The sequence below is a fragment of the Doryrhamphus excisus genome, linkage group LG19 (assembly GCF_037039965.1).
Source record: "Doryrhamphus excisus strain RoL-2023G ecotype Guam linkage group LG19, RoL_Dexc_Guam_v1.1, whole genome shotgun sequence".
Lineage (NCBI taxonomy): Eukaryota > Metazoa > Chordata > Actinopteri > Syngnathiformes > Syngnathidae > Doryrhamphus > Doryrhamphus excisus.
The window spans coordinates 11,829,283-11,841,558 of NC_136375.1; the positions used below are offsets into that span (position 1 = coordinate 11,829,283).

The 12,276-nt window shown below is 42.9% G+C and overlaps 3 protein-coding genes and 3 non-coding genes across 8 annotated transcripts in view; 5 read left to right on the top strand and 1 right to left on the bottom strand.

Moving 5' to 3' along the window:
• The first annotated feature begins 73 nt into the window (after window positions 1–73).
• On the top strand, window positions 74–1,365 carry LOC131107082 (SH3 domain-binding glutamic acid-rich-like protein 3). The gene is made up of 3 exons (XM_058056765.2): window positions 74–235; window positions 329–496; window positions 1,122–1,365. Exons 1-3 carry the CDS (start codon window positions 191–193, stop codon window positions 1,182–1,184), a joined length of 276 nt encoding a protein of 91 aa, XP_057912748.2. The 5' UTR covers window positions 74–190; the 3' UTR covers window positions 1,185–1,365.
• A 359-nt stretch (window positions 1,366–1,724) lies between these two features.
• On the top strand, window positions 1,725–4,168 carry rps12 (ribosomal protein S12). The gene is made up of 6 exons (XM_058056764.2): window positions 1,725–1,810; window positions 1,935–1,980; window positions 2,549–2,665; window positions 2,858–2,960; window positions 3,207–3,308; window positions 4,083–4,168. The coding sequence occupies exons 2-6, from the start codon at window positions 1,967–1,969 to the stop codon at window positions 4,143–4,145; spliced, it is 399 nt and encodes a 132-aa protein (XP_057912747.1). The 5' UTR covers window positions 1,725–1,810; window positions 1,935–1,966; the 3' UTR covers window positions 4,146–4,168.
• On the top strand, window positions 2,391–2,465 carry LOC131107690 (small nucleolar RNA SNORD101). Its single transcript, XR_009120306.2, has one exon. It is a non-coding gene; the product is annotated as a small nucleolar RNA SNORD101 (small nucleolar RNA).
• LOC131107688 (small nucleolar RNA SNORD100) lies at window positions 2,698–2,780 on the top strand. Its single transcript, XR_009120304.2, has one exon. It is a non-coding gene; the product is annotated as a small nucleolar RNA SNORD100 (small nucleolar RNA).
• On the top strand, window positions 3,040–3,124 carry LOC131107692 (small nucleolar RNA SNORD100). Its single transcript, XR_009120308.2, has one exon. It is a non-coding gene; the product is annotated as a small nucleolar RNA SNORD100 (small nucleolar RNA).
• Window positions 4,169–4,406: 238 nt separating the features above from the next.
• Window positions 4,407–12,276, bottom strand: part of eya4 (EYA transcriptional coactivator and phosphatase 4) — a 38,487-nt gene continuing 30,617 nt past the window's right edge. For 2 of the 3 annotated variants that reach the window (XM_058056713.2, XM_058056717.2), the window contains 10 exons: window positions 10,882–11,056; window positions 10,402–10,538; window positions 10,210–10,293; window positions 6,654–6,743; window positions 6,494–6,552; window positions 6,171–6,331; window positions 5,897–6,011; window positions 5,701–5,822; window positions 5,301–5,401; window positions 4,407–4,758 (listed from right to left, as the gene is read on the bottom strand). In XM_058056713.2, the coding sequence (XP_057912696.2) occupies window positions 4,678–4,758; window positions 5,301–5,401; window positions 5,701–5,822; window positions 5,897–6,011; window positions 6,171–6,331; window positions 6,494–6,552; window positions 6,654–6,743; window positions 10,210–10,293; window positions 10,402–10,538; window positions 10,882–11,056 (1,125 nt within the window). In that variant the 3' untranslated portion in view covers window positions 4,407–4,677. Of the gene's footprint in view, window positions 4,759–5,300; window positions 5,402–5,460; window positions 5,562–5,700; window positions 5,823–5,896; window positions 6,012–6,170; window positions 6,332–6,493; window positions 6,553–6,653; window positions 6,744–10,209; window positions 10,294–10,401; window positions 10,539–10,881; window positions 11,057–12,276 lie in introns of all 3 variants that reach the window. The other variant, XM_058056714.2, reaches the window with a different exon arrangement.

A 12,276-nucleotide genomic window follows, 5' to 3' on the forward strand; every position in this document is an offset into this window, starting at 1 on the left:
CCTTCATATCTGTGTGTGTGTGTGTGTCAACAAGCCAAGACTAGTCAGACAAGTGGGTGTGTCCCTGCACTCAGGTATGTCCCGTCCAAACCTGCTTACTTTATCTAGTTTCTCTGCAAAGCAGCACAGCACATCCTGGTAGCTCCTTTTGGATTGTGTCTTTAGACTGTTTATTAGTGGATCAGCAGCCATGTCAGTCATTGTGTATTATTCCAGCGTGTCCAGTTGTGTTAAGGTATGGTATTTCACACTTTACCTGCAGACTTCTTACGAGAAGATTTTATTCATATTCACAGGTGACATGATATTGTCTCGTCCTATAATGCAGATGAAGAAAGAACAGAAGAGAATCTTTGATGTCCTTGAGTCCAAGAACATCTCCTTTCAGCAGGTGGACATTTCCCAGAATACTGCAGATAAAGACTTAATGAGAAAAAAAGCCAACGACGAGTCCGCGCTGCCCCCTCAAATCTGCAACGGGGATGTCTACTGTGGGGTAAGACAAGGGGTGCCGTTTAGGAGTGGAAAGGTTAGATGGACATATACAGGTGTGATAGCAGCTGCCCATGGGGCCCAGAATTCCTGGTGACGCCCCTGGTAGGATACATTTAAATGCTGATATTTAAACTTTTAATTTTTTTTTTAACTGTATACAAACGTTTTGATTTTGCAGTTTGCTCGCAAAGCAGCATCCTTCTTGTCTGGTAGTCATGGCTGTGTTTGGGAACATGGACTAAATCAATATTTGAAGTATTACCACACACAGGCAGAGCTCACACCACACCCTACGACTTAATTGCTTCTGTGCTAAAAATGTTGCTGGTTCAGGAAGTCCTAATGTCTTGTCATCTATTTAAATTTCAAACTTAAATCTAAATAGAGGATTGTTTGTATTAATATATGTGCAGTATGATTTTATACTGGTACGAGTATACACTGTTCTTGCTGCAGGCGTTTATAAAGTTTTCAATATGTAGTTTGTACTAGGTAAGTTAGGTCGAGTACCACAAGTGGTGCTAGTACCACAGTTTGATATATTAGATCAAAAAAACAATTCATGGTTCCAGCAGAATTGACTGTTTATATAAATGTTTCTCATGCACTTTTTGTTTTCCATTCAGGATTATGGGGCGTTCGACAATGCAGTCGAGAGCGGACAATTGGAGGCCTTTCTCAAACTCTGACCAGCCACAGCATTCCACTTTATTTCCTCATTGTCAACTGTTGGTTTTGTTTTTTTCTTGTGTTTGTTCTCATGCTGTCAGATGCTTTAAAATCAATGTAACTTGTTTTTATTTTGCTCCCAAGAAAACAGCTGGAATCAGAAAAGAAATACTTGAAAGAAATTAAAATGATTCAAAACGACTTGACCTTTGCCTAAATGTCTTACCAATAACTGAGATTTATTAAATATTTTACATCAACATATCTTACAGGTATTTTCTATATATTAATTATATAGATAGATGTATTATTCATAAATACTCCAAGGGCCATGGGTAGTTTTTACATTCCTTGTGACTTTTTCACAGGTAGAAAGAATTGTCAGTATGTTGTAAGATATTGTTTACATTACTTAATTACAACAAATATAGTGAACACATACTTGGCAAGTGATTACTAATAAACATTAATTAATTCATTCATTTTCTACCGCTTACCTTCCAAATTCACAAACAAAATACGTAAAACTAAAGCTAAAATTTAAACAGGCAGTACCCGGGCACCATCATTTGGGGGCCTTGCGGCCTTAAAACAATGTCGCGCAGTGATGACGTCCTCTCTACCCGCTGTCCGAAAGGAGGAAAGGGTGCGTTTCTATTCTTGCGCCAACAATCCACCGGATTAATATAACATCCGCCGTTAAAACTTATCCGAAGCAACACATTTGTAATGGAAAATAACTACTATGTCGTATCTTTTGTTTATTGCAGAAGTTTAGGTCCGCCATCCATCCAAATCTACAATGGCCGAGGAAGGGTAAGCGCAACTCTTAGAAATGTCCACTAGAATTCTATAAGAAATGTGACGACTAATACGTTATGTAGTACTTGGTTATAGTAATAGTGATAATATGTTTATTAATTTTATTCCAATTAAAATTATAATGGACTTTTCATACAAAGGCGGTGACTGCATGGCGCATCTGAACGGGGTTGTTCATGAGTTAGCGGTTAGCTTAAATTTTATGTACCCTCATTCAATATTAAACTTTATGGAGCACTTGAACAACCACAGGTAGCAACAAAGTGCTATACAGAAGAAGCAAAATGTTTGTTTAAAAAAACTGTTATGAAGAATATTGGAGTAAGATCAGTCCATGCTGCTAGGTAAATGTACAAGAAGCGTATAGTAAAATTTGATATCTCTGATCTGCTGAGCTCCCAAAAGCTTGAGTGATGACTTTAATCTTTTGTCGGATACCCCTTCACTCCCCAATGAGTGACATTTGTGCTCTGACAAGCTGGAAGCTCCATTCCAACTCCAGTCATTGAACTAGCTCTGCTGATGGTGTATTTTCTCTTAAGTTGTCTACTTTCTTCAACAGCATTGCTGCCGGAGGTGTGATGGATGTCAACACCGCTCTCCCTGAAGTGCTCAAGACCGCACTTATCCACGATGGCCTTGCCCGTGGTATCCGTGAGGCTGCTAAAGCCCTGGACAAGTACGTCTCCGATCTTGCATATGTCTCCTAAAAGAATCGATGATGATACCTTGGCTCCCTCTTCTGAACACCCTGAAGAAATTGCCATTGTTACCCAATTCTTGTCTGAGATGCTACTTTTTCTTTGAAGTGCTTGTGTATGGTTTACATGTCAGCCCATAGGCGTTAATGCAGTACATTTATGAAATTCAGGCGCCAGGCTCATTTGTGCGTCCTTGCCGCCAACTGCGACGAGCCCATGTATGTCAAATTGGTGGAGGCCCTCTGTGCTGAGCATCAGATCAACCTAATTAAGGTGAGAATAGAATTTCATGCATTTGTAAAAAAAAAAAAAAAATGGTAGGTTTCTGGTCAACTCTGGTATAATGTCCTGGTGTATCCCTGATGATAAATTTGGCTCCCTCTACTGAATGCTTGTGATGAGCTTGCCACTGTTACCCAATTTGTGTCTGAGATACAGCCAACAGTACCTTTACTGCTTTGTAGAACTTATTTACGAAATAATGATGGAACATGAAGTACTGAGTGTTTTCTATCTCAGGTTGATGACAATAAGAAGCTGGGCGAGTGGGTTGGTCTGTGCAAGATCGACCGTGAGGGTAAACCCCGTAAGGTGGTGGGCTGCAGCTGCGTTGTCGTCAAGGTAAGCAAACACCACCGCCACATGCGACATTGTCATTAACATTTACACCAAAGAAATGCGTTACTGATGTGACCTCACCATTCCAGCTATTGTAATTTTGGACCACTACTGTTGGTTTGAGGGGTATCATGTCAGCCTTTTTTCTGCCAGTCAGGTCCAGTTGTTGTGCTACATGCCATACAGCTGTTTTTATAACTGGCTAGACAACCGCCATGGTACGAACCCCGTCATCTCAACTGTGGCGACTGGGGCCCCTAAAAGTGGCGACACGCTTCTGAACACTGCAGCGCCTCATGGTGCATATTTTCTTAACTCTAATAGCTCAAACTTGAATTTTGTACATGAAAAGCTGCACCGGGCTACAAGACACAGGTTTCCATGTCGTACAATGGGATAGTTGCTACAGACATAAAACTAGTCAATTGAACAGCCTACTAATTCTGTCATTAGTAGTCAGGGGCCTGCCCCACCATTAGAAAAGCACTGCTATAAATGGCAGTCTTGCCTCCATGCGATGTTCCAGCATCATTTGTTGCACTTGGTCATCTCAAAGCATGGCTGCTACATAAGACTTTATAATGTGATATTGGTGTCCACTTGACTACTTCTTAAAGCTGTCCTAAGCATCATGGAAACTGTAGTTCTTTTAACCATAAATGAGACAATGACACTAATGGTTGAGCCCTAAACATTTTAGTTGCATACACTGGCTACAATGATGGGTCGTCAAAGCGTTTTCTCTTAATTTGGACCTTTTTTCAATTCCCGCCACAGGACTATGGCAAGGAGTCTCAAGCCAAGGATGTCATTGAGGAATACTTCAAGGCCAAGAAATAAGAGAATAAACTGTTGAAACGGTGCATTAGTGTCATGTGTTTGACTGACGGGGCTGTCGTGCGTGTTGAGTTTTACATCGAGAAAGGTAAACTTAGGTTTGTTTTTTTTAATATTTACACTTCTGAAAAGAACAGACATGAAAATACATTAAGGCACAACACATGATGCACATCCGCTACCCCCCTCCCACCCTCACCGCATCAAAACAAGCCCCCCCCACCCACCCTGAAAACATAACTTCATTGACACACCACCCACACGTCTGCCCTTCACTTTATTGCAAATAATTTACACGTGTGTCTTTCAGACTTGTTAAAGAAAACACAAAGCAGCTTGTCCCTACATGCCGCCTGTACAGACCAGCCAGGTCCATATGTCATTGTCCATGTGGAGCGTCGCCGTCCTCGCTGCTTTAAGACCATTCAGTTTGTAAATCCAGATGTTGAAAACAATTGCAGTGTATAGTTTCTTAAATAGTTATACAAAAGAGGCGAGCATGTCTGCTGCAACCAGTCCATATTTCCATAACAGTTTACAGGTACTCAAACTCCAGTGCTTGGTGTAACGCCAGCAGGTCAGAGTGGCTGGATATCCTCCAGAAGGGCATGTTATGCTGGGGAGAGAACACAAACACTGAATAACAAGCTGGCGTGTAGTGGATATACATTACGCAACAAAATCCATGCAGTCCTAAAAGCTCTGTAAGCATTTGGGGACGCTTTTGCTTTCTTGCCAAGTGATACAGCCCCAAAATCATAATTTTGCACCACAATTTAATATTTTGTTAAATTAAGGGGAAAAAACTCAATGTAAATGAGCATAATGCTTTTGAATCACATTCTTGGCATGAAAGCAATTCAGCACTCAGATTATTAATCCCAATACCTGCAAACTCTATTTGAGAAACTGCATTTTTGCACATATAGCGCAAAACTAATAACGCTAACTTAGAGCAGGGCCCACAAACCAGATTGTTGAAAAACATCACTATTGAATTTTAGTCGAGCAGGACGGAGAACAAGCCACAGCAATTGAGAAATAAAGCAAAAAAAGGACTACGGTATCAGTAAACCTCTACAGCAAAGACAGGCAGCCTTCATCCAATCAGAACTCACACTGCGCTGAGTGGGCGGAGCCACAGCGGGGTCTATTTACCTTTTTGGCCGCCTGCTCCTCTTCCACACCGTCCCCCACTACAACATACACTACTTTCCTGCCAAACCTTTGCATTATGCGCTCAAAGCAACTCTCTTTTCCTGCAAATAAACAAGAAGGAGGGAGGGGGTGGTCAAAAAAAAGCTCAAAGGTCATTTACCTGGCCGGCTGCATGCTCTTCATCCTTGCCATCGCCAATCACAACATATGTAATGTTAGTGCCGAAGCGGGAGACTATACGCTCAAAACAGCTCTCTTTGCCTGGGGGATGAAAAATGCCTTTCACAGGGTTTCATTTCTCAAAACGTTTAGGCTGGGATCTGTTTTGTTTCAACAACAGTATGATGTGAAGTTGTTACCATAGCGACCAATGTACTATTGTGGCATGTGTGTGTCTTGCCTATTTTTGTCGCACTGTAGATGTTCTCTATGGGGAACACGGAACCGAGACTGTACAGGAGGACTTTAGCGAGCGCCGGTATGAGCTGCGTCGTGGTCACCAGCACGTTGACGCAGTTGCTCCTGTGAAGGGGGGCAGCAGCAAAGTAAAAGCGAGCACTTTTTGAAATGTTTCAGTCCAGAACTATGAGACACACCTGGAGCTGATGATGGACAGCGACTTGAGGGCGTGAGTGAGCCAGGAGTCGGTGAGAGCCTCTACCTCAGCTCGGAGCTGCAGCCAGGCATCCCTCTTTGCAGGACCCAGCAGACCTGCGAGGCAGCATGGACTCATTAAAACCTCGGCATCATGTGCGGAGGTAAGGCCAAAATATACAATATTATAAATATATATAGTAAATGTATGTTCACTCGGTTTGTGCAGGTAAAGCGTCCCATGCCCCGCATCCCTCACCCATCCGATTGGCTTACCCCCTACATTGTTTTTGTACGTGCTATACAACTCTTTGACCCGTCGGTATCGGAAGGCCAGCTTCCTCATCCAGTCGACGCCGCCGCGGACGCCCGTAGCGAGGCACAGGTTGGCGCTGGTCGCAGCTGCATGGAAGCCATCAGTTGCAAAACTGTAAGTACTGTCGATCATAACAATAATATGTTTTATTTACAAGATCTGCTTTGCTGGGACAAGAAAAACATTGAGTCAGCACGAAAACAAAACAGGATTATATCGGCTAATATCTCAATTAATTTATTAGAAATCTTGCATTAATGTTGACACAAATTGTAGCGGTCACCTTAAATCCTGCCCGTTGTCATCTGATGACACGTCATCAATATGTACCTGATCACACTCCTGTGAAGACACAACGTGTTACACTACATTTCACCACCAGATGGCAGCAAAGCCATTGACACCCGATGCTGCAGCCCATAAACACAAAGCAGGAGTCTCACCTCCAGGTCATTAAAGAATAAATGCGAGTCGGCCAAGTTGAAGATCATCTCTTCCATTCTCAGACCCAGCGTGACGGCCATGGGGGGGTCCTGCATGAGCATAAACAAATGATTTACAGACGAGCACTCATCATTACACATGCTGACCGACTCCTTGCACTTGTTCTCGCCCATCAACATTCCTTGTGGCCTGGTGGGGTGGACGTGTGTGTGTGTGTGTGTGTGTGTGTGTGTGTGAGAGGCTCAGCTGCAAAAACCATCATGTACCATAGGTCAGTGGGGGTCGACTGCACACAGAGAGATTCGCTGACGCTGTTGGTGCACCAGAATAGAACGAAGCCAGCAAACAAGCAGAGTGAAAGTGGGTGACAGAGGCTGATACGTATGCAGGCACGGTGGGCATTCCCGGGTGGGAGAATGTGACAAAAGTCCATTAGGTTTTACAACATGTCTTCATCCTCTGTGAGCACTGGCCACACTAATACTCTTTGTGCGTCAGAAACATCGTGTTAGGTACAGTATTGATTTTAGTGAGGATCTGGATAAAGGTTTCACCATTTTTGAGTCAACGCTTGCTTTCACTGACATTTTTCAGTTCACTCTATGACTAAATCAACACAATGCAAACATTCTATCCTAAAGTGACAGCTTTTAAATCAATTAGCTGCAGTACAGGTGCCTTAAAACGGAATCTAACATCATCTGTCCCGGGTTACTGATTCCAAGACAAGAGATACGGTTCAATAAAAGTTGCATGGAAGGAGACAAATTGAGTCAACCTGAAAGGATGGCTTCCTACTTAGTTACATGTTAAATGTTGGGAAACAACATACTTGTGGGGGGGGGTACTTTTAAACGCCATTGGAGAGACTTTTTGGTTTTAATGCATGAGGTCACTAGCCTTGGGCAGAAAAAAATCCTGTACTGTATTAATATGACTAAAAACAACAAACTACATTAACACTAAAAATGTTCCTATAGAAGGCAGCACGGCGGTCGAGTGGTTAGCGCGCAGACCTCACAGCTAGGAGACCAGGGCTCAATTCCACCCTCTGCCATCTCTGTGTGGAGTTTGCATGTTCTCCCCGGGTACTCCGGTTTCCTCCCACATTCCAAAAACATGCTAGGTTAATTGGCGAATCCAAATTGTCCATAGGTATGAATGTGAGTGCGAATGGTTGTTTGTCTATATGTGCCCTGTAATTGGCTCGCCCTAAGACAGCTGGGATAGGCTCCAGCACCCCCTGCGACCCTCGTGAGGAAAAAGCGGTAGAAAATGAATGAATGAATGTTCCTAAACACAATATTTGGGAATAAAAATGATCAGTTCCAAACCTGTCACACCTGTATAAGAATTAGAGCTCAAATGATTAAACATATTAATCAAATTAATCCGTTTTCAAATCAATCATGAAATACGCCTGTATTTTATGAAGAAAAAGATAAATGACAGGACACAATGTTGTACATTTGCATGTATTAACAGCTACAAACAAACAGGACATTTCAGTCATGATAAAAGATTTTATACACTAGAATATTAGAATATATTTCAAAAGAATACAATACATCGCCGACCTAGCATGCAACACACTGCAATTTCCCGCCTCCTAAGAGCTATACCAGGAGGGACAGCGCCCGTGGGTAAGGGAATACCGCCATGCCGATACAGTCAACAAATTAGGCATGTTAGCCGATCTATCTGATAGTGGGATGCCACATTGCTGTGTGAAAGTGCACACAATATCCTGCTTTGCTGGGTTCTGTGTGTAAAGTGAAGGCAGCTAAGTGGCCAATGTTGCGGGACCTTTTGTGTAATCGTCTAGTACAGGGGTCGGCAACCTTTACTATGAAAAGAGCCATTTTACCCAATGCCCACTGAAGAAAAATAGCCTGGAGCCGCAAAACATATATTATGTTTAAAACAACATTGGAGGGAATTTGGGGGTATCAAAGTAGTTCAGATAAGAAAAGACGAGTTGGAGTACTCTTGCTAGTTTTGGAGATAAACTTACATAAATGTATGTGTAAACTACTGTAAACGTAAAAACAAGTTCCCATGCCGCTGTTTTTAAATTATCTCGAATTTATTTTTTAGATTTGTAGGTAAGTATTACTTGTTTTTCTTCATGTACTGAACTGGATAGCAGTCAGAACTCACTCAGGATGCATTCATGGTCTCAGACAAAGTTGGATTTTTTAAAACTCATTACAAAAGACGTGCATTTTCCCCACTCGGGTGTTAAAAATATTCAAGAATCGCAAAGGGAGCCACAATAAAGAGGCTGAAGAGCCACATGCGGCTCTGGAGCCGCAGGTTGCTGACCCCTGGTCTAGTACATTATCCGATGTAATACCTATGCGGCTCACAACCACTAGAGGGCACACTTAAACGGCATCGACCACCAATTGCTACTAATCGGTGTAATGTCTTGGCATTTTAGGACAATGATGACAGCATTTCTCCGCAGTGAGAACTTCCTTGGGATTAGAGCCGTGTGTGCCTTGTGTGAGAACGAGGCTCTTCCCTATTTATCCTTATAAAAAGACTAACAATATTCCCAGCCAATGCATCGTCGTGGCCTGTGAGAGAGGCTACTCGGGGTCCTGCGGTTGCTATGCCAACAGTGTAAACACTATTTTGGGAGAGGTGTGAACAGACACAGCTGCCGCTATATCTCATAGGAAGGAGAGAGGGGTGCCGGGGGCGAGGGGGGCTAACGCTCTTATTTTAAGGCAAATATTCCAGCGCATTCGTGCAAATTCTTGGCCAGCGCCCAGCGGGAGACGATAAGTCGCCTTTTATCAGACGGGCGCGTTGTGGTGATGGCATCATGTGACCGCTGTGTTTGTTTACAACCCACTTTTCAGTCAAGACTGAACTTGTCTTATCGTCCTTTGGTATTCAGAAAAGAAACACTCTCCCACACCCCCAGTGTCACCATACAATTACAATCAAATATAGTGTAATTGTGAATGGCACTCAAACCCTTAAAAATGGTAAGTAAAAAAATGTATTGCAAAATGTGGTTACACAACATTATGTCTTGTCAAAGCATCTTCCTGCTATAAAATGTAGATTAAAAAAAATTAATTGTGAGAGTGCCCTCTGCTGGACATGTAGCTGCAGCACTTTCTGCCCCCTGCAGATAGCGCCATTAAGCAAGTCGCCATAAATGAAATCGTATTATTTACGATGTAAAGAAGCACACCAATACGCAAAGCACAGAATGCCATATCCTGAATATGTGGTAATGCACTGTACTGTAGTTTGCTTTAAATGCAGTTCTGCTTCTTTTCCACAAGGGGGAGACATTTTCACACAGTATAGGGCAAACCCCTAAACCAGGGGCGTTCATTAAGGGTCACATGGCTGCCCTCACAGGGCCGCTTGTAACTGACATATAATGATATGGCGGGCCACATCAGGCCCCCGGGCCTTGAGTTTGACACCTGTGCCCCAAAAAGGTCTTAGGGGCTGTGTGCTTAGTGCTCACGTCTTTTTAATGTGCTTTTTAACATTTTCTTCATTTAGTAGTATTTTATGAACACTCACCTTGCCATATTTCTGTGCGTAGGAGCCTGTGAGCAAAGAATGGAAGACAATGATGGTCTCATCCAGATCCCACACAAAAACCCTCTGCAAAGACACAAAAGGCATCAGCAGTGCAACCCCATGAAAGGAAATAGTGAGCATATAAAACACTAATAAGTGTTGTTTGTTTTTTGTTGTTGTTGTTTATGTTACCTCCAGGTCACTATCTGGTGGAGGAGAAGGGTTGTTCTTGCGGCTCCTCCCTCGCGACTTGGACCCGCCACTCCGACACGCTCGGTCATCCAGGTCCTTGATGGGCGTGGAGGGCCTCTGCACCGCATCAAAGTCCCCTGAGGTTAGAAACAAACGAGAAGCATTTTCTAATCACACTGCCGCTAATGCTATATGCTTCCCACCACCGTGTGGAAATCAGATCCAGACGCATGTTCGCCTCTCGTATTGTTATGTCTCAATCAGAGGGGGAGAGAGGACGGGTAGAGCGGGGGGGGGGGGGGGGGGTGGACAGACACAAAGAAGACTTGGGGAGTTCAAGCAGGACATGAGACGTCGTCTGAGGGAAGAACTGAGAGCGAGATACACTCTCATAAGAGAAGTCTGTACGTGTACTAAATGGGGTAACTGCACTTTTTTTTTTTTTTTTTTGCAGCTTCTGAAAGTGAAACCACCACCAACCTGGATGGAGTTCTGCAGCCTGGCCCGTCATAGCAGGGGCGGGGTCTTGCAGCTGGTAGGCTGCAGTGGTGCCGGTCCCGTCCACGCTGCCAGAGGTCATATACGTCCCGTACGTGGAGGCGGAATAATACTGGGCATACTGGTTTTGGCCAAAGGTTGTGTATGAGGGATAATCCTGCAAAGAGAGTCGGATGTTTTCTGGATGGACTCCAACCTCCTTCCCTCGCTCTTATCTCTTTACTCCCTTTTATTTTTTATTTCCAAAAGCGTTCCAGCCTAGTTCTTCTGGCTTTTACTGTCCCGGAGAAGACGGCCGTGTGCTTTTATGAGTCAGCTACATCGCTCTCTAAACGAGAGCGTGCCACACAAACATCCCCATTAAAGTCCCCATTTTAGGGGGATTTTTACGACCAAAATACAATGCATCAAACAGACACAGGCGAAATATCCCCTCGTAAGGTTCCAGTATAATTTCATTTCTGTGTCTGTAAAATCATTTTTTCCCTTTGTCCTAACTGCTATTGCAGAGAGACAAAACAAAGCCTGAGCTCCGTTGGTGACGTTCGTTGGACCGCGCGTGTTAACATCTGCTCCGACACGGACAACTGCCAAGGAACGTTTCGTGGGAAAGTTCATCTTTAGGCACAAGCTACCTTTTAAAAGTTTGGGCAGGAATTTGTGGGGAAAAATACATTTAAATGCATGCACGCATTTGGCTTTTTCTTTGGCTTTGTGTTTTGCGGTTATTAAATAATATATTTTTACATGTGTATGACGGTTAAGAATATTCAAATATAACCTGCAGGTTTCACAATGGCAACAGTTGACCCGGGAACTGATCATTGTTATTTATAGCTATTGTTTCTAATGGGAGGGTCAAATCTCGCTTTTCTTTGATGTCGGTTGTTTGCCTAAGTCTGGAAATGCTGCGTTTGCCCTTGACTGTGTTGTTTTGCTATATCGACCTAAAACGAATCATCCTACACGTTGCTGACTCACTGCCCATACATGTGTTATTGACTGCAAATGCTAAATAACCCACCATGGGGCCAAAGTTATGAGTGTCAGCAATTTGGTAAAAAAGGTGAGAAACACTATTGAATTCCATCTCGCCAAGATGCATGGGAAATCCGTGTCAATAATATATTCTATCCATTCATCGTTTAGAATGATTTTGCATCATTTTCTGCAAGTAAAACTATCATTATGTTCTAAAAAAAAAAGTATTTTTGTTCGGATTTTTGGGCGTCTGAAATTGATTAATTAGATTTAAATGCGAAAAATTGCATGTTTATTTTCCCCAAGACAGTTTAGTAAGTATTGATCTACTTGACTGTGATAAATTAATTTCCAAGATACAATGTTAATAAATGGAATATTTTCATAGAGTATGGA